Source organism: Tasmannia lanceolata, unplaced genomic scaffold (genome assembly GCF_043159265.1).
Source record: "Tasmannia lanceolata isolate RefF3 unplaced genomic scaffold, GAP_Taslan_0.1 ptg000020l, whole genome shotgun sequence".
Lineage (NCBI taxonomy): Eukaryota > Viridiplantae > Streptophyta > Magnoliopsida > Canellales > Winteraceae > Tasmannia > Tasmannia lanceolata.
In genome coordinates this window covers 3815766-3841611 of record NW_027518697.1, presented here as the reverse complement: position 1 = coordinate 3841611, position 25846 = coordinate 3815766, and the positions used below count along the sequence as shown (strand labels likewise).

The 25846-nt window shown below is 37.4% G+C and overlaps 2 protein-coding genes and 1 non-coding gene across 3 annotated transcripts; 2 read left to right on the top strand and 1 right to left on the bottom strand.

Moving 5' to 3' along the window:
• Positions 1-3506: 3506 nt before the first annotated feature.
• Positions 3507-9578, top strand: LOC143854013 (8-hydroxygeraniol dehydrogenase-like). The gene is made up of 5 exons (XM_077363717.1): positions 3507-3703; positions 5441-5554; positions 6799-7315; positions 8073-8226; positions 9111-9578. The coding sequence occupies exons 1-5, from the start codon at positions 3606-3608 to the stop codon at positions 9314-9316; spliced, it is 1089 nt and encodes a 362-aa protein (XP_077219832.1). The 5' UTR covers positions 3507-3605; the 3' UTR covers positions 9317-9578.
• A 2067-nt stretch (positions 9579-11645) lies between these two features.
• Positions 11646-11734, top strand: LOC143855259 (small nucleolar RNA R11/Z151). Its single transcript, XR_013237760.1, has one exon. It is a non-coding gene; the product is annotated as a small nucleolar RNA R11/Z151 (small nucleolar RNA).
• A 2308-nt stretch (positions 11735-14042) lies between these two features.
• Positions 14043-23955, bottom strand: LOC143854815 (ADP-ribosylation factor GTPase-activating protein AGD12-like). The gene is made up of 9 exons (XM_077364919.1): positions 23810-23955; positions 22577-22669; positions 21868-21952; positions 17172-17247; positions 16513-16676; positions 16293-16416; positions 15957-16073; positions 14918-15013; positions 14043-14437 (listed from the first exon to the last, which is right to left on the bottom strand). The coding sequence occupies exons 2-9, from the start codon at positions 22614-22616 to the stop codon at positions 14156-14158; spliced, it is 984 nt and encodes a 327-aa protein (XP_077221034.1). The 5' UTR covers positions 22617-22669; positions 23810-23955; the 3' UTR covers positions 14043-14155.
• Between the last annotated feature and the right edge of the window lie 1891 nt (positions 23956-25846).

The window sequence follows — 25846 nt, the reverse complement described above, 5'->3', positions numbered from 1 at the left end:
CAGATACCCTGTGTCGGTACTTTTCGTATGTAGATTACGATTTTACCCTCAAATAATTTCTCATAGAGATAGATGTTAAACATGTGGGGAGGGCAAAAAACGGTAAAAATCATCCACACTGACATGTTAAATGGACAATAATTCTTCAATTTCTCTTGTGCTATATAGTATATACTAGTAAAAAATCTCGTGCGATGCACGGGCTGACAAAGAACTGTACGGACCACATCATAGGTTGATCCAAACCGTCCATGTGATGGAACACAACATCAATATGTTGTGCCCCAAAAATCATTTGCATAGGCTGATCCTAGCCCTCCAATCTATAGAGGTTTCCATAATATGTTGTTCCTCTTAAATCGGATGGTTAAGATCACCCTATAGATTTTTTATTAAAAAAGCATAAAGGAGGGGGGTAAGATTGAAATTATGTGGCTTTATAGGTTGATCCAAACTGTCCATGTGATGGAACACAACATCAATTGGTTATGCCCGTAAAATCATTTCCATAGGTTGATCCTAGCCCTCCAATCGATAGAGGTTTCCATAATTGTTGTTCCTCTTCAGGTGCCCGGAATCCGTCAATATTTCGTAAGTGTCCTGCATGAGTAATATAAAGTAGTTCTTTCGTCATTGTCATATGTCTTTACCTATTCTCGGTAGTTTTTTCCCGTAATTGTCATAGACAGGTACCCTGTGTTGGTACTTTTCGTATGTAGATTACGATTTTACCCTCACATAGATAACATGGACAGATATGTGGGGAGGGCAAAAAATGGTAAAAATCATCCACATTGATGTGTTAAATGGACAATAATTCTCCATTTTCTCTTCTGCTATATAGTATCAGATATATATTAATCAATGAGTATTTTTATGGTGATAGCACGTATGTCTGTGTATTTTTATTTAAAAAAAAAACAGGCGTCCCTGTACTTATAGGAGAGCTAGGATCGTCCAATGAGATGATTTTTGGGGCACGACAATGGAATGGCTTAGATCAATGAACAATGTGGGGCCCTTATATATATATATTTTCAAATACACACATGCATCTGTAGACACCATATGGAAATCTCATATAGCATATACCTAATAATTGAAAATCTAGAATGATAAAGAATCTCATATAGCATCTGTAGACACCATGTGTATTTGAAAATCTAGAATGATCCAAAATTTATTTAAAATCTTATCATATAAATTCTTTATAGTTATTACGTACCTTATAAATTGTAACCGCTAAAACCCACAGCAAATAACATCGACCAATCTACTATTGACAAGGATGCAGAAATATCCAAGATCTTGCACAAATAAGATAGAGAAAATATATATCAACAAACCACAACCACCAAAGGGAAGCAAAATAAACACCACAAGAGGACAAGAATTTACATGGCTCACCACAATGGGCTACTCCACGGAAAAGGCAACACAAAATCCACTATTTAAAACCAAATTAGTACAATGTTACCTCACATGGTAAAAGCCACCGATAAAACCCTTCTCTCCAACCTTCTATTCAAGCCAAAAGCAACCCTCTCTTCTCTTTATCGAGTATGATGAAAAGCCTCTTTGGAAAACCTTTAAATACAATATTTGGCTTGCAAAGAAAAAACTTATGGAGAAGAATATCACACCTTGAGTAGAAGAAGAACAACTTTGCTTTCGGTTCACCACAAAAGCTCTCAAAGTGCAACAAGAGACACCCCTTTTCTTGCCCTAATTTTTTTCTCTTTTTCACTTCCAAGAAAAACCTTGCTTTTGCTTAACCACAAAAGCACTCTAAGAGACCTCAAGAGAAAATCGTTCTTGTACCCTAATCTTGCTTCCCACCATTGAGTAGAAGAACCATCTTGAGTAACTAAGAAGATGACACTTGCTTTTTCTTCACCACAAAAGCCACCGAGAGCCTCAAGAGAAAACCCCTCTTCTTGCTCTAGCTTTGTTTCTCTTAAAGTCTTTTTTCTTTCCCACCTTCACCAAGAAAGAAAACAGCCCACTTAAATTTCCAAGCAGGACCTCATGCAGAAAGAACAAAATAAAATGCAAAAGGTATAAGAACCGTGGTAATGCATCCCAGTTCAACATAAATGTAAATTTGTCTATAGATCTATTAAATTTGAATTTTCTTAATAGCTAGTAGAACTCTTAAAAATTAGTTAAAAAAGCACATTTTTTCAGCTATTGATATTCACACTACCACGTTTTGATAACAGAACGAACTAATGTTGTCTTTTTTTTAACCATATGTCAAAAAGATATTAAAATTCCCAAAAAGCTCTCAGCTGCCCATTAAGAGTCTAAAGATGTGTGAATTTGCTCGGTTATTAAAACATGGGGGGATTTGCTAGGGTGCATCGCAAAAGGCATTTTGCAGACAACAACCACATCATTAATGAAGACAAAAACTATTGAAAAGTGAGCTGGTGAGCCTGCTGTCTGGCAATGGACGGAAGGGTGAAGAACGAGTCGAGATTGATCAATGTCAACACCGATCTGAATAAACCTTCAAATTCAGGAAGGGCGCTCGTCGAATCCACAAAGAGCTATTCTTCGAATCCACGAAGAACGAGATAAACAACTTTCTCTATCAAGAAAGAAGAAAATTTCTTTATTTCATAAAGCAAACATGAACCATGCAACAACCCTTGCACATAGGCTTTTATAAAAACACAAAGGGTCTGTTTGGATACCGAGAAGATTTTGATTTGGATTTCTCACATTTGCAGCTCTTTTTGCATTGTGATTTGGATCAGGATCAAATCCTTAGATATCCAAATCAGTGACTGGCGGTGAAAAAAACCAGATTGCCAAATATGTTGTGGAAATAAGTAAAATTGAAAATCCACAGATCTGGCAGTTTCCTTCACCCTCTTTCCTCCTCAACCTCTCCTCTCAAATAGGAAGTACCCCTTTCCCCCTCTATCTCCCTTAACATGAGCTAGCGGATCTACTCATTTTGTATTCAAAACTCAATCTAAATTCAAATACAAAATATGTGTTGTCCAAACGAGCTCTAATTTTTTCTCCAAGTAAATCCCTACTTTCTAAAATTATTTGAAGCCAATTCCTAAATTAGAATAGCTTCTATTCGTATTTGAACTAAATTTCTAGGGAAATGACATCTGTGCCAAGGTGTTTCGATAAAGAAGCGCTCCACTTGTTTGTTGTGTAGTATTTAAAGGGTTTAAAGAGCTTTTTGAGGACCAAATCAATTTATTATTATTATTATTATTTTGGTAATGACTAGTGTTCTTGCTATACAACGTGATCCGGTATACTTACATTAAAAAAAATGGCTACTCCAGAACTTTAGGATAAGGAAATTAAATAAAGTAGATGCCATCTTCTAGAAACTGCTTCTAATTGGTTCTAATACAATTAAAAAACCCACCAGACTTGACCCACCCGATAAGGGTGGTCAAATATTCAAAGCCCTCTCCTATTTCTTTGTCTCACCTCTTATACACGGAAATTTCGTCTATATACAGAAACCGACCAAGCAATCCCTATATAAGAAGCAATAGTGTCTCTCTTCTGGTGTATCTCCTCTTCAATAGCCAAAGGTAGAAGAAAATTAGCAGAGAAAGAAAAGAAAGATGTCGAAATCACCAGAAGAAGAACACCCTCAGAAGGTCTTTGGATGGGCTGCTAGAGATCCATCTGGACACTTGTCTCCCTTCAAATTCTCCAGAAGGTATATTCATCGCAGATCACTTCTTATTTTCCTTCTCCATGTGTGAATTGATATCCGCACCCCCTTCTCTTCATGAGACATCTCCTCATAGGTGGATCGAATTTGGTTACCATCCATTCAGATCCATGTCTCTGTATCCATCACTTCGTAGCATTTTCTGAAAGTATTGTGGGGCCCACTTTTTTAGTATGATACAAACTGTAGATAGGCTGTACCCCTCGTACCGTTTCCATCGGATGATCTTAACCGTCCGATCTATGGATGTTTCTAAAATGTGCAGTCCCTCTCCAGATGGGAAGGTTAGGATCATTCTATTGAAATGAGTATGAAGTGGGCCCCACAGTACTGTTAAAAAATACCCATCAGATTATATATTGTGTGGCTACGTCTATGCCGCGATCCGAAATGCTCTCGGATCTTTGGATAGGTATCCAATGGACATGGTTGGATCTAGCTTTAAGCCCAAATCCTGTCCATTAATATTCTGAACCCTGGATCCATCGGACCCTCTGATTCCATTAACGCCCCTACCCACGAGTGGGTCATCTTTGTATATGGATCCGATGGATACGGTTTGATCTACCTTTTGTGCACAAATCCTGTCCAATTATATTCTGAACCCGGGATCCTTCGGACCCTCTGAGTCCATTGCTGCCCTACTCACGAGTGGGCCAACTTTGTGTGTACGGTTACATCTCTTAGCAGTTAGCATATTTTGAGCCAAGTATTGCTCGATAAAGCACGTGAAAACCTGTCAGATTATATGAGGAAAAAAACAGGTGGAATCCGAATCACGTGCTCCGCACCATATGCTATTCATCTTATTCATGAATAAAATATGACAGAAAGTTGCTCCACACCATATGCTATTCCTCTTTTTTCATGAATATAATAGAAAATAATGATACCTGCCATCTTAATGTAGATGGGTCAAACCTAACCCAACCATAGGCAGAATTTCCTCAACCTTAACCCGGCTTGACCCAAGCCTTGGGTTGAGGGGTCAACCCTAACCCAACCTTTGATTATTTGGGATTTTCATCCACCATCGGATCTGAACTACGATGGCTATTCAAATCAATGATCCGGATCACAAAACTACTATGCCATATGTACACCCGAGTCATGGCCATGTGGCCCCTCTTTTGGGTTTGGCCATTGCATGTGGATTTTGCTATCAAGGAGGTTTGAACACAGGCATTTGCTTTTATACCATGTGAAACAACCAGTTACTCCAAAAGCTTAAGCTGTTACCGAAGACATTATTTAATCTTTTATACTTTAACACTCCTCACGTGTGGCCCCTCTTTCTAGGGCTGGCCTACACATAGCACATGTGGCCCCTTTTTCGGTTTTGGCCATTGCATGTGAATTTTTGCTATTAAGGAGGTTTGGACTCGAGATCTTTTGCTTTGATACCATGTGAAACGATCTGTTACTCTGTTTCATATGGTATCAAAGCCAAATGTCTCGAGTTCAAGCCTTCTTTATGTCAAAAATCCACATGCAATAGTCAACTCAAAAGAGGGCACACGGGCAGTATTAAAGTATAAAAGATTAAATAACGCATTCACCAACAGCTTAAGCTTTTGGAGTAACGGTTGTTTCACAAATAGTGCTGTAATAAGTTAAATTAAAATACTTATTTTATTAGCCAGGGTTATAGAAATTTGTATTCATACAGTGATTGTGAGTTATAGAAATTTGTTTTTATACAGTGATTGTGTGTTTTTTCAGGGCGAACGGAGATGATGACATTTCTATGAAGATACTGTTTTGCGGAATGTGCCATACGGATCTACATTTTATTAAGAACGACTTTGGATTCACCGATTACCCTATCGTCCCTGGGTATAGTACCACCTCATCTTTCATCTCTTTTTTCTCATCCGACGGTTAGGATCATTCCATTAGTCTCTTTTTTGTACCATTTCACTTTATATTAACGCACTGTATTCTCTCATTAATTGTACAACCCTTGTTTTGGGATCCTTAATTAGACACCACAAACTAGGTAGATCAGACTTAATTCCAACGAGTCAACTTATTTTGCAAACAAGTTGAGTCAGCTCGGCTGAATTTTAGCTGCGACTTTGCGGAATGCGAATCGGTTGCCATGGACACTAAAAAGTTGCATTCTTATTCTTGATTGCAAAGTGAGAATCAACAAAGGCCATGTTTAGCAACCACAAAAGCTTTTTCCATGAAATATTGGTTTATCAATAGGTGTAAAAGGGGCAAGTATAGTGGGAGGGGAAGAGAATCGAGATGACATGAGTGAGGAGAGGGTGAGAAGTGGCTGAAAATGTTGGGGTTCCACACAAAAGAAAATAGTCCCACATCGGTGAAGTGGATTGGATGGGAATGGGTTATAAGGGAATGAGCACCTTCCCTCTAACAGCTAGCTTTTAAGGGTGAGTTCTACCCGGTTTATTTCCCAACAGAAAATAGGGAGAAGAAAACTCTAATAAAAATAGAGCTTTTGTTTTCCATTTTTTTCTCACTTGCCACCATTTTATGCCCTCTATATTTTCTCCTTCTCCCATTCTCCCCACCTCTCTCAACACTTGTTGAGGTAATATTTCAATATTGCATGGTTGTCAAATGTCGCCCCAAGTGTGAAAAGAGCCAATGAAAACAATCCCACTCAAGTTTGACCCCACTTTTTTTTTATTTGAAAGGGGGGGTTGGCCGTACACATAGATTTTTAATATCAAGGAGTTGTTGGGTTTTAAATACTGTGCGAGGCAATGGCTTTGATATCATGGGAATCAACCAATTACTCCAAAAGCTTAAGCTGTTAGAGTTGGTGTTATTTAATATTTATACTTCACAAAACTCCCCCACCCCTCTATTTTTGCATTGGCCTTACATATGGATTTTTAATATTAAGGAGTTGTTGGGTTTCGAACCCTGGGGTGAGACAATGGCTCTGATATCATTTGAAACAACCAATTACTCCAAAAGCTTAAGCTGTCATTTAATCATTTATCCTTAACATAAGGGTTTTTTTTTTCATAAAATGTGACCATTGACTCTGTTTTTGGGCCCAATTAAGCTCACTATTTCTAACCCCGAGGATTCTCTTATTACAGGCACGAGGTCGTAGGCGAAGTGACTGTAGTGGGAAGCAAAGTAAACAAGTTCAAAGTGGGCGACAAGGTGGGCGTCGGGTGCCTCGTCGGCTCGTGCCAGACATGTGACCTCTGCAAGAGCGATCTCGAGAATTACTGTGCAGGAGGGATCCAAACATACGGCGGAAGTCTTAACTGGGATGGAACCAAGACTTATGGTGGTTACTCCAATATGTTGGTGGTGCACCAGCGCTATGTGGTCCGCATGCCCGAAAACCTACCACTCGACGGAGCCGCGCCCCTCTTATGTGCTGGGATTACTGTCTATAGTCCCATGAAATATTTCGGACTGAGTCAACCCGGCACACATATTGGTGTTGTCGGACTCGGTGGGCTCGGCCATGTGGCTGTCAAGTTTGCAAAGGCTATGGGAATGAAGGTTACAGTGATAAGCACGTCTCCTAGCAAGGAGAAGGAGGCAATTGAACGACTCGGTGCTGACTCGTTCCTGGTCAGTCGTAACCAGGAGCAAATGCTGGTAAGAATCGTTTGCATGCAAGTGATGGTATATTTATATGGGTTTGTAGATTGGTTCAAATCACATCTCTACTCTACTCATAAGTCATAACACATATTTTGCCGGTTTTTATATGGTGTAAGCTCATATGGTCCAGTATTTTTCATAAAGTACCGTATGGCTTACACAATAGAATGATCCGCCATTTGATGCGCCACAACATGAATAGGTTGAGCCCAAAAAATCATTTCCATAGGATGATCTCAGCCCTCCTATCTATGGAGGTTTCCATAAGATGTTGTTCCTCTAACTATCCTATGGAAATGATTTTTTGGGTACAACCTATTTACATTCTGTCCCATCAAGTGGACGGTTTGGATCATCATATTAGTGCAAGTTGTACAGCGCTTTTTGAAAAATACTGGACTATACGGGCTTACACCATATAAAATATCTATATATGTGGCATCCTTTTATTTGGATGTAATCATGCAAGTGTTGGGGTCCAACACTTGATATTGATTTGCCTCACAAGTCACACCACTGAAAACAATTAAAACTTCATTCCGGCCGGAGCAGAATCAGAATATCCACCTATTAGAGTGGGAAAGAGATTCCAGTATTTCCTGAATTCTCTTCTTTTTCTAACCAAATGCCAGAATCGGGCAGAATCAGAATAAGATGATGATTCTAGTGCCTAATTCCGGCAATCCAAACACACCCAAATTGAATGAACTGGTGTAATTTGTAGTTTTTGTATTTGTTTTTTGGTGTACAGGCTGCCATGGGCACGTTGGATGGAATCATCGATACAGTGTCTGCGGTTCACCCTCTCCAGCCGTTGATCCTTCTTTTGAAGCCAAATGGGAAGCTTATTGTAGTCGGGGCTACAGAGAAGCCATTTGAGCTTCCTATCTTTCCTCTACTTATTGGTAATTTTTCAACTTAATTCTTAAAGGTTTTCATTCATTATTTGATAGCATATATGATCTTAGTCTTATCTAATTATGATTAAGAGGATAAATTAAGGCCCTGTTTGGATTGTAAGAAAAACATTTCTGACCGAAAAAGCAATTATGATTATGTAGTTATTTTCTTAAGACGAATAAGATTGTGCGCTCAAGCGCACCAAAAAAAATGGTGCACTTGAGGCGTTATAACGCCTCCCATTGGTTCGTGTATGTGGGACCCAAACATTTAAACCAATGGGAGGCGCTATAACGCCTCAAGCGCAATATTTTTTTGGTGCGCTTGACCGCACAAACACTTTTCTCTTTTCTTAAATACAATTTAGAGGGAAATGATATTATTATGGTTAATTCACATGGAAATCATTGTAAATTGAGGCCATGTCTACAATGATTGTATTTTTTTAGGTTCAAGTTGTCTTGTTTGTGTAAAAAAAATAGTAGAATTTATTTTGCAAATATTATTCTTTTCCAATTTTTTTCCAGAAAATTCCTGCAAAGGGCCCAAGTATCTATAATCCCCTTGATTTTTTCAGAGTGGGTGTTATTTAATCATTTATACTACTTCATTGCTCTCCCTCAGGTGTGGCCACTTTTTTTGGGGGGGTTGGCTGTCCACATGGATTTTTTATAATATGGAGTTATTGGGTTTTGAAACTAATACCTTCTGTGATGTGATGTGATGCAATAGCTCTGATAACATCCAAAAGCTTAAGATGTTAAGAGTTGGTGTTATTTAATATTTATACTACTTCAACAAATTATTATAAGAATATGCAATGTTACAATCTTACATAGCTACTCCTAGAGGAATCTTGATTCATTGCATTTGAACTGTGATTTTGCAGGTAGAAAGCTTGTGGCGGGAAGCGCCATTGGAGGAATAAAAGAGACCCAAGAGATGATTGATTTTGCAGGGCAACATGGTATAACCGCCGATATTGAGGTCATTTCCATGGACTATGTGAACACGGCCTTAGAGCGCCTTCACAAAGCCGACGTGAAATACCGATTCGTCATTGACGTGGCAAACACCTTAAAACCTAACCTTTGATTTTGATTGGGTGCCATATCTATGAGATATTAATAAGGATTAGTGATTTGTTTTGAGGTTTGGTTTAAGGTCTTCTTAGCTTCATATGTAATGCTTCAGAGTGTTTAGATTAGAGGAAGCATATAAAAATTATGGCTTATGATTACGTATTGTATGATAGGGTGGATAGAGACATGCCATCCCTACTATCTTTTGGAAATAAAACACGTGTTTGTTGTGTCTGTAGGAAATTTATAAGAAAGGTTTTCTATTTGTCTGATCATTGAGAAAATCTAGGACTCTCTCTCTCGGGTTGTCATTGGAACCGATCCGAATCTGACTGTTGGTGGATAGGATTTGGGCCCGTTATCTGGTTCTGACCATGTCCATTGGATCCATAAACTAAGGTCCAAAATTATTTTTGGATGATAACCCAATGTAACTAAAAAAATTCAATGGAGCATCATAGATCTGAACGGAGGGATCAATGTGGGAAAATACTAGGATTGCTACTTTTAATTGAACTGTCATTGCATTATGCAACAGTGTTAATGCACCCATGATAAGATTTTCTTTAGCGTGTTCTTTTAAAGCAAGCATTAGAGGCCGGATTGCATCCAAACATTTTATAAGAAAACCAATCAAGTTTCAATTTGTCACAATTGTTTGCAAAGAAAGAAACGGAAAATGAACCATAGCACAATATCCTCAGTTGTCTTAGAGAACCACGTCTAGCCATTAAAGGGGTTAGCAGTGAACTGCGGTAAAAAAACAAATACCTTACCCCTTATATTGAGTGGGCCGGAGTGGAGATTGCTACAAACTAGTGAAAAGAAAATACCTATTTAGAATTTGTTTTTTTTTCCTAGTTCTTTTGGGGCTTTTCATGCTCCTCTCAGTTCCACCCTCTCAACTCTCTTCATCTCCCACTATATCTCACAACTGGCCCCAAACATAGCCTAAGATTTTTCTAATGGAAGATGTTTGGGAGGCATGGCCATCCAAAGTGGGCCTAATGGATGGTTAGAAATGTGTTGTATGGTATTAGTTTAGTTTGGTAGCTCCATTACTCACTCTCTAAAAAAATGTGCTAATTAAATGGAATAGGCAAAGAGGAGCTTAACTTTATAATCTCCTCTTTTGATTGTTTTATTTACGTTGATCAGATAATCCCCCGAGCTAATGTATTCACATTATTACTTGTAGCATATATTCGACATTGATATCACATTGTACATAAGATATTTGGATTCTTAACATGGAATCCGCCCCTTGTTATCTCCCACTCCAATGGAAACAGAATGAAAATTTTTTATTAAAAAAAAGTTTTAATAAAAGTTTCATTCCTACGAGGGCCGAATTAGAATACCATTTATTGGGGCGAGATTCAGATTCAGACATTTTTCCCCTTTAATTCTGCCCCGATGTCATTTTTGCCCCTGATTCTGTTCATTTTTTAACCAATTATCAGAATCGGACAGAATCATAATAAGATTAGACCTGGCAAACAGGTAACCCGGGCGGGTACGGGTAGCCTTTCATGAACCCGGAAGCCACCCGGGCGGGTACGGGTATACCCGCGGGTAACCTAGCAAATTTAAAGAAGAAATTATATATATATTTACGAAAAGAAATTATATGATGAATGGGTGTTTGAACACATAGAGGTGGTACGATGGATGTACAAGTCTTGATATTTAATCCAACAGCAGCTTCTTAACAAGTCAGCTGCTGTTGGATCAAATATCAAGAATGGGATGATGAGTACATGTTTATATGCCCATTCATCATACAATTTTTCATTTACATTAACAAATGTTTGTTTTGGTACAACCAAAGATACCAGTTACATGATCTGGTTGCTTTGACTTGTTTTGTTGGCCCACCCACATAGTCTATGTTTTAGTGTTTAGTGTTTAGGCCTTAAGAATAAAACCTTGAAAACCGAATGGCGGGTAACCCGCGGGCACCAACGCCCGACCCAGACCCACCCGCGGGTCACGGGTACGGGTTGGGTGCGGGTATTTTTTTTCACGGGTATTGAAATTGGTACCCGTACCCCTGCGGGCCGGGTGTACACACGGGTACGGGTCCCATTTTGCTAGGTCTAAATAAGATGTTGTTCGGGCGTTTCCAAAGGAATCGTAAAATCCATTTCGGTTTAGACTTTGAGAGCCGATTTTGGAGTCCATAATTGATTATTGGACTTAGAATTGCGTTTGAATTTGAGTCCAATAATCAGTTTGAGACTAAAAATATGTTCTCAAAAGTCAAAATCAAGACCCAATCAGCTGCTTGGTGGGCCACACCAGTTATCGAAGAAACATAACCCCATAAAAAAAAAAAAAAAGGGCTAATGATGATAGATCTCATATCTTAGCGGATTTTAGTGAGATTTATGTCAATGATCTGATTATTGTGACACACACACTGAAGCCTTTTTCATCTCTTTCTATTGTCTTTTTACCCCATTTCAAAGATCTCATTTATTATTCCCTCAATTGTTTTTCTTCTTCTTTGTGTTTTTTCCCGTTTCGTTTTGATTTTGCCTGGGGTTTATTATTTCAAAGATCTAATTCCTTTTCATCGTTTTTTGTTTCTGAAGAGGATTTGTTGCGATGAAATGATGAGATAAAAGGTTTAAACGACTTCTCCTTCCACTGAGCACAAATACCTTCAATTTTCCACTTTTTATTACCTTTTTTTTAGAGATTTTCAGACTGTCAAAAGTAAATGATCTTAAAAAAAAACACACAAAAACTTGCTTTTGTCCTAACCAGAGACGATGGTAAAGATCAAACTTTCATTGCAAAACTCTTAACCTTACATTCGACATTAGAGAGGAAAGAGGGAATGAGAAGAACTATGCAATTTAATTCAAAGAATACACACACCTTCCAGATTCCTTCTTCTCTCTTCTAACATCTAGAATTTTGAGCAAATCGCTGCCCCCAACCTGGGATTTCTAAAACTTTGAAACATGGGATGATCTTGAAATCAGAAAACTACTGCTTGTTTTCTTCTCTCGTCTCCCATCTACAATTTTGAGGAAAACCAAGATTCTAAAATCCGCTTATCCAAACTATAGTGTCATGGAGAGAAAATCAACTAGATTGTGAATCAATCATTTTTTATCCTTACCTTCGAAAGTTAACGGATAATGTTAAAGGGGTTTTTATCCCTCAAGGGAGGGAAAAATCATTTCCTAAACAAAAAAAAAAGAAAAAAAAAGGGCGATGATATTTTCACCCCCCACCCTCTTGCATTACGCGCACGCTCCCCCCCCCCCCCTCTCTTACCATGATTTGACGTGAAAAGTGGGCGCTTTTTTACATCAAATCACGTTATAAGGGGAGCGTGTCCGTAATGCAGGAGAAGTGAAGATATCATCTCCCAAAAAAAAATGGTAAAAGAAAGTTGGAAAAAAAATTTGCACCAAAAGTTTTAAGATGCCTATAGGCCATTGATTTTCGCTCACCTGGACTTCGATCCAATAAGTTGCCTTGTGATGATAACCTAACATATGGTACGCGTACACTAGACCATCTCTAACTTTTCTAAGCTCTTACAATCCAATTGGCAATCAAGAATTTATCAGACACTTTTAATAAAGTGAAGAGTGCCTATATAGAAATGGGGCAAAAGTAGATATTTAGTGAACCAGACTTTTACGTAACATGAAGATGGAAGCAAGTTGATAATGACACTACTTTTTTTTAACAAACTCACCCATCCTTTTTGCATACTTGGAGGGAAAGAAACGATCGGATGATCAAAAGGAAAACCAAGAGTTTTTTTTTTTTCTAATGACGGGATATCCCCACCCCATTTAGGGCAGGGCTAATCCCTACAGATGCACACAATCACTCGTAAACCACATGCATCGGGTAAGCTCAGGGGTATTCGAACTCACATCCAAGGGGATCAAACCAATGACGCCAGCTGATGTGCCAACCCCGTACAGGTTTGGAAAACAAAGAGTTGGGGAAAATATTTTGTAGAGATCAAAATCGACCTTTATCTCGTGTGTAAGAAATGACAAGCGATTGCTTAATTACAACGTGAAAGGTATGATTAGAATGTGGCAAGCTGTAAGGACTGAAAATGGTTGCCTCCCCAGTCGGATGGCTGAAACTAAATTTTGACAGGAGTTCCAAGGGCAACCCACTCGGGCCACAATTAGAGACATCCTATGTGACTCGAGTGCTAGATCAGCAATGTCTTTCTTAGGTTCGATTTTGCGGCTCGGAAGAAAAATCTCTACTCTGGGGATTAAGATGGTATGCAAATGCTGAACTAGACCCTTTAATTGTAGAAGAGGACTCATCAAATATAATGGGGGCAAGTAACAAAGCGAACAGACCTTGGAAGACACCCAACATGATTGTCGAGATTAGGGATCTTGTTCACAAAATTTAGTCTCAAATCCATTATAAGAGAAGATCTGAAAACAAACAAGCGGACAAATTGGCTAAAGAAGGGGTAAAAAAGGAGGGTATAGAGAACACGAACTCAATCCAAGATGAAGAAGGAACACCAATTGGTTGGGTGATATTATAGCTTTGGTGTCCAACAGATGTGTGGGAAGTGTTGGTTTTTGTTGTATAAGCAGTGTGTGGATGTAAATTCTGTTTGCATTTGGGGGAATGCTTTGCCCCCTCTGATGTGTTTTCCAATTATACAATCTAATAAAAGTTGTTACTATTAAAAAAAAATTGTATTTGCTAGTAGCTGGGTGGGAACTGTATTGGATAAGCAATTCTAATCAATTTTAATAGATTAACCGAGTACAGAACCAACAGATAAAAACAAATGTTAAACAACTAAATGTTGACAAAAATAAAGATAAAAATAAAAACCTTATTGGTCAAGAGGCATCCATTCCAATTCCAGCTCTAATTCTCCAGACTCCACATTCTGAAGCTTGAGTGAGACTTCCTGTTTTACCTTGCCATCAACAATGTTTATAATGCTATCTCTAATGAGGGCATTGTCATTAGACTTCAACCATTTTCCGATCTGCATGTCTTCGACCATGCCTACGTCCTCATGCGCAGTGGCAGCCGTGATCAACGGCTGAACATCGATCTCAGCTTCGCCCATGATGTCATCAGCGGAGAACATGTCATGATCAAACACTTGCTGCTTGAGAAACATCAGTAAGTTTAAGATTATATTCATGAAATGTTTTCAAAAAAAGAAGAAGGAGAAACACCCATCTGAGAGCATGAGATAACTAAATGTTGGCCCTACTTATGTGATGCAGATGAACCATCCAGTGGGTGCTGTCATGCAGAAGTCAAAAGCATAAAAATTTCATCCAAAGGTTTGATTGTTCCTTCACAGGTCTTGAATGAACTCCATTTCTCTAATACTTGTTTTACCCACCTATCTACAGCTTTCCAATTGGACAGGGATACACAGTGACATCAGTGCATTGCAAGAACCAAAGGCAGCTGAATAACAACACTTCCTATTTATGCGACAACCCACACATTTTGAACTCAGTATAGTAGATTATTTATTTGTATGTGCTATACAGAGAGGCAGGTTTTTCATGGAGAAGCAAAATTACAAATTATAAAGAAGTATTCGTTCGCGGTAAGGCTTATGTGGACTCACCAGTTTCAAGGCCCCATAATCATGAGGAACTGACAGCATAAGCTCCTCATTCCAAACTGGATTCAGATTGCTCTTTATCACTGTTGTTTGTGCTTTCTACAAAGCACAAAAAATAAGAGCACCAAATGTTTTCATTGATATGGAAGAGAATTAATGCCTACAAATGAGCAATCGTGGTTGTTTTTTGTGGTGCATGTTTAAATTCCAAATAATTCAATAATTAAAGTATCCACACATTTCCGAATTAAATGCGACTTTTACAAATAAAATGTGAATATGACGAGTAATCTGTCAATTGTAAATCAAATGTGTATTTCAAAACCATTAAAAATATATTGTAGTGAAAACTAAACTCACATCCTAATCTAGCAAGCAAACACACTTAACTATTCATCCATTGTCCTACTTGAAAAAAATAAGGATAAATAGTAGGTACACATAATGTAAATAGAAAAATGTACTAGGTATACCTAATGCAAATAGAAAAAATGCATTTTCCTAAATTTCTTCCAAGCTCTTCTCAAAAAATTTCCAATTTTTTCAAAGAATTGTCTCGCCAAACTATTCCAAAATCCAAACTATGTAACTTTGTACACAAGTGAAAAACACATGCTCAATAAACAGCAAGTTTAAGGGATATGCATACCAAATTATCTCCTGATATAATGGGTGTGTGCAGAACTGTGCGTGCTTATTACATGCTATTTTGAGTGTAGGCCTTTGCTTACTAATACACATGTGAAAAAACACATTCTCAATAAGCAGCAATTTTAAGGGATATGTTTACAGAACAATCAACTGATATAATGTGCATGTGAATAACAGTACGTGCACATGCAAGTGTGCAATTTGCAAATGCATTCATGTCATGTATAGTTTGCAAATAATTAGAGTTTTTGTTAAAATCGTCATCAGTTATTTCCAACCCAAAAGGGTACCTGAAAGAGTGGAAGGTAAAAGGGGGGAATGGAATTATGGTTCGAGCTAAAAAGTGACTTTGTAGTACATAAGAGAAACAAATTTCTGGAACATAACTGACCTGCTGACCAATAGCAACCACAACGTAAGGATCACTGGTTCGCATGTCTCGAACAGCTAAATCAGTGCCTTTTATCACTTTAACCTTCATCACTCCAATGAATTCTACCATGCCTGCCTGCTAACACTCCCATTACGACATGGTTACAACAGGGTTTTCACCATAATACTCACTAGCCAGTAGAACCCACGTTGTAGCGTTCATTATGTTACAACTACCAAAACGAAAATATCCACAATATTGCAAATGAGAACACCAATGCCTTGACATGTCAAAAATTTTCTCACAACATAGGATCAATGAGAAAAGTTAGAAATAGAAGGGTGAGAAAATTACCATTCTTTGTGATGTGTCTGAAATGCTAAAACTACCCAAACTCTTCTGAGAATCACTGACAGAGGTCTTTCCAGAAGTAATCCGCAAGCTTGGTTTCAAAAATTCTTGCAACTCATACTTAGACCTATATAACAATCACAGATGCAACAACATGAACTATTATCCCATTATATCACACGTCTATATTGCAGTACATGTTTGAGCAGTGGAGCCTTCCCACCTGATGAAACTCAAGCGTTCCTCATGACTAGTCTCTGGCCTAGGCTTTTTAGTTTCACTAGGAAGATAAGCCTCATAAATTGCATTAGCAGATGAATTTCCACCAACGTCAATCATGGAGTCAATTTCATCATCAGACCAATCATCTAATGTCACGGACAAGACCTGAATGATAGTGAATAGTGATAACAAAGAGTTAAGAAAACATTTTGGATTGAAGGTACAAGAAGAAAATTTGAGAAATTAAAAATATGGATCTTTTTATTGCACAAAGAGACAAAGACATATGAAGATTGCTACTACATTTCCTTTTGGAAAAATCAATCATATTAGGGACTTAAATAAGTGTTGAACTTTGTAACATGCATTACATTTGTCAATTGAACAGTTTTAAGTTCCTATTAAACAAGAGACAGTTTGATAAAATATACAAAAGCTGTATTAAAACATCATTAATCCATAAGGAATATAGAATCATCATATACACCATCCCTATGCATGCGATGAATGGCATAAAAACAAAATTATTGAACAAAAAAAATAGAACAAGTACACAAATTTTGTAAATTTTTGAAACGGAAGAAAAAATAAGATAAGAAACAAATGATGATGAATATGAGAAAATAGTTTAGCAACGCTAATAAGTTAGATAAATGCTACCTTTGAGATATGGCAACCAAGACTTCTGTGCACACCAGAGCATTTTAGACATATGAATACTCCAATATTTGCTGACCTGAAAGTAATCAAGATTGAATGCTCAAAATTCATACTATTATAATAAAATTGAATTCTGGCACGATGTCAGAAACAATGTTTAAATTTCCATTATTATATTGTACTCCATTATATTGTACTTTTCATAAAATTAATGAATGGAGTGTGGTTTTTTTGAATGGTGAATGGAGCAGCAAGCGTAGGCTTGCTGAACCTGCAGATTACGATATAACGGATCCTGAAGACTCAGACACAACGGTTCTCTATTCCGTGACTTACATAGCTCAATATACACTAGACTTTCTTTTCAAAAACTCGTGACGCAAATAGGTGAAGGATACCAGCTAATCCACTAAAGTGTTGCACCATTAGCTAGACGAATACAATTCACCATCAAATCCCTTCGCTCCACTCACCTTAAGGAACTGACAGAGTGGAAAGGGACATTCTCCTCAATTCATTCACCTCTTTTCACTTGGGGCCCGGAGAAAAAAGTGCTTCTCTTCCCATCCCGGGCCCGAGTCATAGTTGTATACGTTTTCAATTTAGAAATGACCTTACTGTTCCAGGCATGCGCGGCAACTCATGTCATTAGGTGTTTGAACTTATTAAACCATTATCGATGGCTGTCTTGCTTATATGATGACTTCTAAGCATCTATCGGAGCTTTTCTAGCATTTCCTAAAGTTTCATCTTACATTTCCATCATTTGCATGCATTTCCATTAACTTTTGCAATATGTTTCCATTTCCACAATGACTGACATGAATAACAAAACTGACATTTAAAACCTTGGGCTTGCTAGCTTTAGTTTAACATTAAAAAATAAGTACTTGTTCATTCCAGAAACAAAGACCCGTATAGTGTTTTTTCTTGTCCACGTCGATGAATCACTAAAGGAGACACTAATGAGATAAAAAGTCTAAAATAGAAGCTCAAACAAGATTCTGACATGAAAGACTATACATCCATTGTTGGAAGTTGGAAGAACATTGGACGAGAAAATCTCATGTTTAGCAAAAATTGACATTGGATCTGCTAGATAAATTTTGTATGTCAAACAGTGGATCTGCTAGATAAATTTTGTATGTCAAACGGTAGACTGATTAGCACACCGCTGTTTTCAATGAAAAGATGAGAAGAAAACAAGGATAGCATGAAAACACCAGTCATAATGAAGCATAGTAGGGGACCTATAATATTTGAAGTTTACTATACTGTATATAACTTATGCAGTTAAATAGGCATGTAAATTGGTGCTGACAAGTTGGCGATACACAGATCTTAAATATAATCGATCAAATCTAGAGCATTCTCAACCCCAATGCACGAGAATAATACAAAGTGAGATTAACATATTCAGAAAGAGAAACAGCAGGGTTTGCCAAATCCTAAACATGAAATAGCAAGGATGGCAAGTTGTGCCTCCCAAAGCAGGTTGCAATTTTCAATAATCAAAAGTATATTACAAACCCTTTCAAAATGAGATAAATAATAACTCCCCTCAAAATGTGAATCATAATGCAAATTGTAGACATACAAAACATAACATAAAACACTTTAAAGCAGTGTTTAAAAAAGCAGATGTGGCGAGGAATGCGGCCGAAGAAAATCCTAGTCGACTCGACACGACGTGGTCAAGTACTCGGTTGACGCGGTAATAATTTGGGAGAGTCAAAGGAGTTTCTATTGATTCCGTAGGAAAAAACGCAGGACGCGAATAAGGTAAAAGGGAGACGACTTGGGGGAATCCACAATGATGTGGGGGAGTTTTTAAAACTATGCTTTAAAGCATGACTTGAGTGAACGGATAAAAGAAACTAAGCTAACTACCTAACTTGGGGCCACTTATTAAAGTCGACCAAGTTCCCAAACACATTCCGGGTATCTTCCGGACATGTTGAGATCAAATATCACTTTGCACGGGTGAAAGTGGAAGATGGGAACTTGTACTGGCATATGTTTCAAGTCAACAACGAAAGTAGGCGTATTCACGAAAGGATTAGTAGTTGACCATCATCATACCCTACTAGACAAGCTGTGGGAACATATCAGCTTCATGGGGAGTTTTTAGAAATAGAACTTAAAGGTACTTTTGTCTTGTGAAACACGCACGCACACACACACACACACATATATATATACACGGAAATGATTTTAGCACTCCGCACTTTTGATATGTGGCGAAAGCTTCTTGTCTTTTAGCGTTTAAAGGGCTGTCAAAGGTTATTTACAATTTCCCAAAAGCTCTTACTAATGCCCATTAAAAACAAAATGACAGGAAGCTTTTGCGACATATCAAAGGAGTGGAGTGCTAAAATCATTTCCCTATATATATATAGAGAGAGAGAGAGAAAACGGTTCCTACACATATGTGTAGAGAATTCTCTACACACTAGCTTAAAATACAGTGGGGGCCCACATTGTTTGGGTGATCCAAGCCATCCATTTTAAAGGCCCTCACATAGATAGGGTGTCTACAAAAAATCAGATCCATAGGATCATCCCAACCCTACGATTTGTGGAAGTAAAATGGATGTCTTTAAACCTTCACAAATTAGTCCATTTTTTGCCTCAACAGTTCAAATGGTTAGGATGATCCTATGGATCTGATTTTTTGTGGACACCCTATCTATGTGAGGGCCTTAAAAATGAATGGTTTGGATCACCCAAATAATGTGGCCCCCACTGTATTTTAAGCTAGTGTGTAGATAACTTATCTACACATGTGTAGGAACCGTTTTCTTATATATATATATATATATATATATATATAGAGAGAGAGAGAGAGAGAGAGAGAGAGCATGCATTTCCTGCGCTCGAGCACAGAAACAGGGTGGGGCCACATTTTGGGTGGGATCCAAAGCATTCATTTGATGGGCCCCTTCATGGGTAGGGTGTCCACCAAAAATCAGCTCCATTGGATCACCTTAGAGTGTCCATTTGTGGGGCAAAAAATGGACAGATTTGTGGACAAACAGTATCTGTCCATTTTTGGCCCCACAAATGGACACCCATTGGTGATCCAATGGAGCTGATTTTTGGTAGGCCCCCCATCCATGATGGGGCCTTTCGAATGAATGCTTAGGATCACCCCACTGTTTCTGTGCTCGAGCGCAGCTAAGCCTAGCCGCACTCGAGCGCAGCAACCCTTTTCTCATATATATATATATATATATATATATATATATATATATATATATATATATATATAGAGAGAGAGAGAGAGAGAGAGAGAGAGAGTTGTGTGTGTATGTACATTGGTCGACCTCCATGTGATGAAGAAACAAACTCTTTTCTCTCCTCATCAGAAGTACTCTCTCCAGCAACATCCTTATCTAACTATAGGTCATCAAAAGTATAAATGGTTTACATCCTTAACCCATGATCTTTGATTCCCCTTGATGTTTTCTACAACCGTGTTAATAGGAAGGAAAACAAGATTTAAGGTTTCTATGGCTAAGGATGGGATCACTAGCCCATCTTAATAATAAGATATTTTACACCTCTCTTAAATTACTATGTTGTACCTTTTCTGTACCTTCTTTTTTCTGTTCTTCAATCAATAAAGTTTCTACCAAATATCGGAAGGGAAAAAATAGCATTCAATCAAACAAGTCAAGCTCATGTCACAAGATTGAAGCATAGCTATGAAAATAAAACTGACTATGTAGTAAACTAACATGAACACGAACAATTAAAAGAAAATGTTCAAGAAAATAACCCGCTTATACATTAAAGTAAACTAACACGAACAATTAAAAGATATGGGTATCTTATGAAGCTCTTGCTTCTTGGCGGCTCACAATTTTTTAAGAATTCTAAGAAACATAATTAAGTAAATGAGTTGGTGAACAAACATCGAATAAAAAGAACTTGGTGTTGGTAAGAAAATCTAGACAGTCGTACAAGAGCATATTTATAATCATAAGGTTTATTGTAAAACATATCAACTTTAAATAGGGAAAAATACAGATACACCCCCTCAACTTTCTGACATTTTCAACTATAACCCTGACTTTTAAAAGTCACCAACTACACCCCATGAGGTTTCAATTTGTATAAGGTAGACCCCCTCAGTTGACTGTTCGCCCATAGATCGAAGGGTTAGGATGATCCTATGGAGCTGATTTTTTGGGCATACCCTATCTATGTCAGGGCCATCAAATGAACGCTTTGAATCATCCAAACAATGTGAACCCACTGTATTTTTGGTAGTGTTTGGATTCAAGTATAGGGTTTGGAGGGGGGGTATGGGGTCTTCATTAGCATTGATAGTGTTTCAAAAGGGGGGTTCTACCTTATGCAAATTGAAACCTCAGAGGGTGTAGTTAGTGACTTTTAAAAGTCAGGGTTAGAGTTGAAAATGCCATAAAGTTGAGGGGGTGTAACTGTATTTTTCCCCTTTAAATAATAGCAACAGGAATTCTTGTTTATTTGAGAAATGACTCAATCCCAAGGAAGCCCGAAGCCATACGAAGTGCACATAAGACTAGATACAGACATCTATCAACTCATCCAAGGATAATTGAAATTTATGGAATGCGAAATTCTGCAAACAAGGGAATAGCGGCATCTGTAGCACTGATAGTTACAGTGGTAATTTGTACGTAGAAATTCTGATGGTATTAGTACTTACGCCCATTTAGGATCTGGAGCACCACAATCTGCACAAATGCGATTATCACTTTGAAGCAAAAGCTCTTTTAATCTTCTTAAATTGCCTGTAGAGTAAGGTGCAACATATTTATTAAAATGAAAACCAAAAGTAATGATCTGATCTACAAATACTATTAAAAGCATATAGTCATATAATCAGTAGATTAGTTTTAGCAGAATCAGATTGATGTTTGAGCTGCCCCTGTGAATAACTTTTCTCTGATTATCACATCATTTCTTATTTGTTACTAGTGTGGTTCAACCAATTGTTTCCATTTTGCATCAATATCTCTCATGTATTGTCCCCAAAAGAGCATTTTGCATAGGTTGAAGTTTCAAGTACTCGGTAAATGTTGAGCAAGTCTTGTCAATTTAGGGGAAAGATTGCATAATTTGTTGTTCATAGGCTGGATAGAATTGTAGCTAGGTTGAATCGGCCACTCATTATTTCGATCAAGCTAAAATTTGAGGAAAGCTCACGAAGAGAGATGAAAACTAACCACCAGCATTTCCCATTCCTAAAATACCCATATCATATTTGATGGAAAAACTTTTAATTTAAAAAAAAAATGTTATTCATAAAGTTGAAAACTAACCACTACCATTGAGAAAATAATCATCAATCAAATGGAACAAACTAAACTTTCACAATTCAATAGTTAAAACTATTACATGGATTATCTGCATACCAGGGGAAGGCTTCCCATAGTTTTTTTGATGGATACTCATCCCTTCACTTACAAAGTGGTGATTATTCAACAAAGTGTACCCCTACTCGTATCCTGAAACAAATCATAAGATAAACCATTCAGAACAATCTGACAACATTAAAGTTAAAGCTTAGAGCCTTAGAGCATAATAAGCACACCCTCAATGTCTTCAACATCCGGATTAAAGCTTATAAGATAAAAATAAAGCTTTTACACAAGTAGGTAGTTGTTGTTGGAACATATCAAATACTCTCAAGTAAAATAGAAAGTGAAAAAAGAATAAGGATAATGGCCCCACTTTCAAATACAGATAGAGGCATAGAGCCACATATAGTGACAATTTCCCTACTGAAGAGAGACTTTTTCATTCAAAATCATCCAACGGATTCAACTTGTTTGAATGCTTCCTAATCATAAATTCAAACTATAAAGTGCAATCACAATATAAAGTACACATTAAAATGACCTGTCACAAATATCGTCCATGGGAATTTCTCGGCAAGGGAAAATCTCTGGATATAATTTTTTTTATTGTTTTCAGGCTTATATCAGGAAAAACGATAAAAATAAATTTTTTTGATATTATCGCGATATTTTATGATAAAAATGAAAATATCACCATATTTTTAAAATCTCAGGATTAGTTCAAGATTTTGCCGTTTAATCAAAATGCCGCGATAAAAATGCAAAAATACATAGAAAAATTACTGATCAGCCTTCTTACTAATCCCTTCCTAATTACAAACTCGAATAAGAAATCACAAAATCAGTTCCCAATACGAAAATTACACATTGAACAACATCCGATCGACTTCTGCTGTTCATACATATTCTAATCATATGATTATGAAGATAATAATCAATAATCCAATTCCTATAACCACATCAACATCAACATGAGTTGAAAAAGCATTTAAATCATCCAAAATGTAAACAAAACATTAAAAAAAAGATAATAATTACAATAATGACAATAAGAAGAAGAAGAATAATGATAATAACATAAAACCAAAACAATAAATTCATCGGACTCATATCGTCTCAAAAGATTCACTAATAATCGAAAATGATAATTAACAAAAGAACTATAAATGAATCACAAATTAATATAAAACAGATAATCACGCAAAAAAAAAAAGGCATAACAATAACATCAAGTCCAAAACTTATATATTTCATAAAATTGAGATCGGACTAGCTTTCCTGATTTACCCGAAAATATTGGAAAGATTTTCAGAGAGAGAGAGATGGTTAAGCCTTTTATATTTTTGTTAGATTTTTGCCCCCTTATGCTTGTTTTTATCCGCACTGCCCGATACAGGTGGGGAGAGTTTTAAGAGGTGAAAGGGGGTTCATAATACGCACCTCGCGTATTATAGAAGTCAAAGGGGGTGCATAATCCTCATAATACAATCTCTCTTTTTATATTCGTCCTTCTATTTTTACTTGGGACCGCTCAAGGTGGCAAAAGGGCCGTGCCGGGCTTGGTTGGGCGGCCCGGCACGGCATGCCCCGCGTGTGTGTTTTTAAAAAAAAAACCCGAGAATACCCCCCAAAAGGTGTTTCAAATGGCTAGTTTGGAGGGTATTCTCGTCCAAAACTTATATATTTCATAAAATCTCGAAAATACCCCCTCCAACAATTTTATTTGAAGGCTTTTTTAGTACTTATGTTTATCATCCCTTTGACGCATGGCACAAGTTTTTTTTATCCAAAAGTGATTAGTAATTTCCTATAGCAACCCTATTAAAAAAAATTTATAAAGATGGGAGGTCTCAAAGAAAAATTTATTAAAAATTAAGGTATTCATTCTGAGTTGGTTGCCCCACACCCGTTTGCCACATTGAAATTGTGAGCCTATGAATAGATTGAATTGAAGAGAATGGTAATGTGAAATTACCATGTGAACCCATTGTGATTATAATATTGGTTCATTGGTGTCTACACCTAACTTAGTTAAGATATGGATGGGTTAGTGTAAACCTGTCACATTAGATTAAAATAATTATTAGATAATCACTTTCCCATTAGATAATTACTAAAAAGGTGACAGATATATATATCACTTTTCCATATAAAACTCATGAGTTTACACGATATACATGTAATATGGTGTTAGCCCGTATAGTAAAGTATTTTTCAAAAAGTATGAGGTTTACTCCATAGGATGATCCAAGCCATCCATTTGATGGGCCGCATATTTACCCCAAAAATCATTTTCATTGGATGACCCGAACCCTCAGATCTATAGACGTTTCCATAGTATGCAGTCCACTATAGATTGTAGGGCTAGGATCCAAGAACTATTATTATTTTGGATATTTAAGTCCTTTGGTTGAAAAATGTGATTGAACGGCCTGGCCCGGCCCGTGAACCCTTCTAGGCCTGGCCCGCGAGCCCTTCCGGGCCCGTTTGCCACCTTGAGGACAGCCACACTAGCGAGAGCTCTCCAAGGTTTAAAAAAAAAAGGGCGAATATATATATATATATATATATATATATATATATATATATATATATATATATATATATCATTTCCCTACGTGTAAGAAAAAGGTAATGCGGAGCGGATTGGGCCCACCTGTGATTTATTCTATCCGAATAAATTACACGCGACCATCGTGTGATTGGGCCCACCTGTAATTTATCCAAATAATCTGGACCATCTGATGCGCCCAATCGCAGCATCTGCATTTGATTACGCAATCCTTCGATAGGTGCCCCTAAACACTCATTCTTGTGCTTCCCTCATTTAAGACATTTGGATTGTTCAAATGAGGCATCCTATTTTAGCCTGACATATACATAGTGGGGCCACTAGTTACCTCGATAAGCATTGTAAAAATCGGAATTTGGAGGGTTTTGTTTTTACGTTTTTCCTTGAGGCTCTGTTCACTGAAAACAGCCTCTTTTTTCCTTGACAAGACCTTGACAAGATAGAATTCTGGTGTTCACTTGCTTTCCTGAGAAAGTAACAAGCTTAGGTGGAAAATGTCAATAATGACATGGAAATTGCCAAAAATGATGTGGAAATGTCTCTTTTCTCACAAGTGTGGGAAACCAAATCCCACTATTTTGGTCGGATTTGCTTTCTCGGGAAAACTAGTGAAAAAAGGTGGGCAAGCAGTTTCTCGGGAAACCTTTTCCTGCGCACGTGAATAGGCGCGGGAAACCTTTTCCTAATGCTACGTCAGATTTCCGGGAAACCTTTTCTTTTCCTTTCCCGGAAAAACAAGTGAACAGAGCCTG

Bases quoted from the DNA above. Each gene is read 5' to 3' on its own strand.
- LOC143854013 (XM_077363717.1), top strand. From the start codon at position 3,606: ATGTCGAAATCACCAGAAGAAGAACACCCTCAGAAGGTCTTTGGATGG. The intron at 5,555-6,798 runs GTATAGTACCAC...CTCTTATTACAG, and splicing joins GATTACCCTATCGTCCCTGG to GCACGAGGTCGTAGGCGAAG. The intron at 7,316-8,072 runs GTAAGAATCGTT...TTTGGTGTACAG, and splicing joins GTAACCAGGAGCAAATGCTG to GCTGCCATGGGCACGTTGGA.
- LOC143854815 (XM_077364919.1), bottom strand. From the start codon at position 22,616: ATGAGTATCCATCAAAAAAACTATGGGAAGCCTTCCCCTG. The intron at 16,074-16,292 runs GTAATTTTCTCA...GAGTGTTAGCAG, and splicing joins CAGACACATCACAAAGAATG to GCAGGCATGGTAGAATTCAT. The intron at 15,014-15,956 runs GTCAGTTATGTT...TGTGCTTTGTAG, and splicing joins TGGTTGCTATTGGTCAGCAG to AAAGCACAAACAACAGTGAT.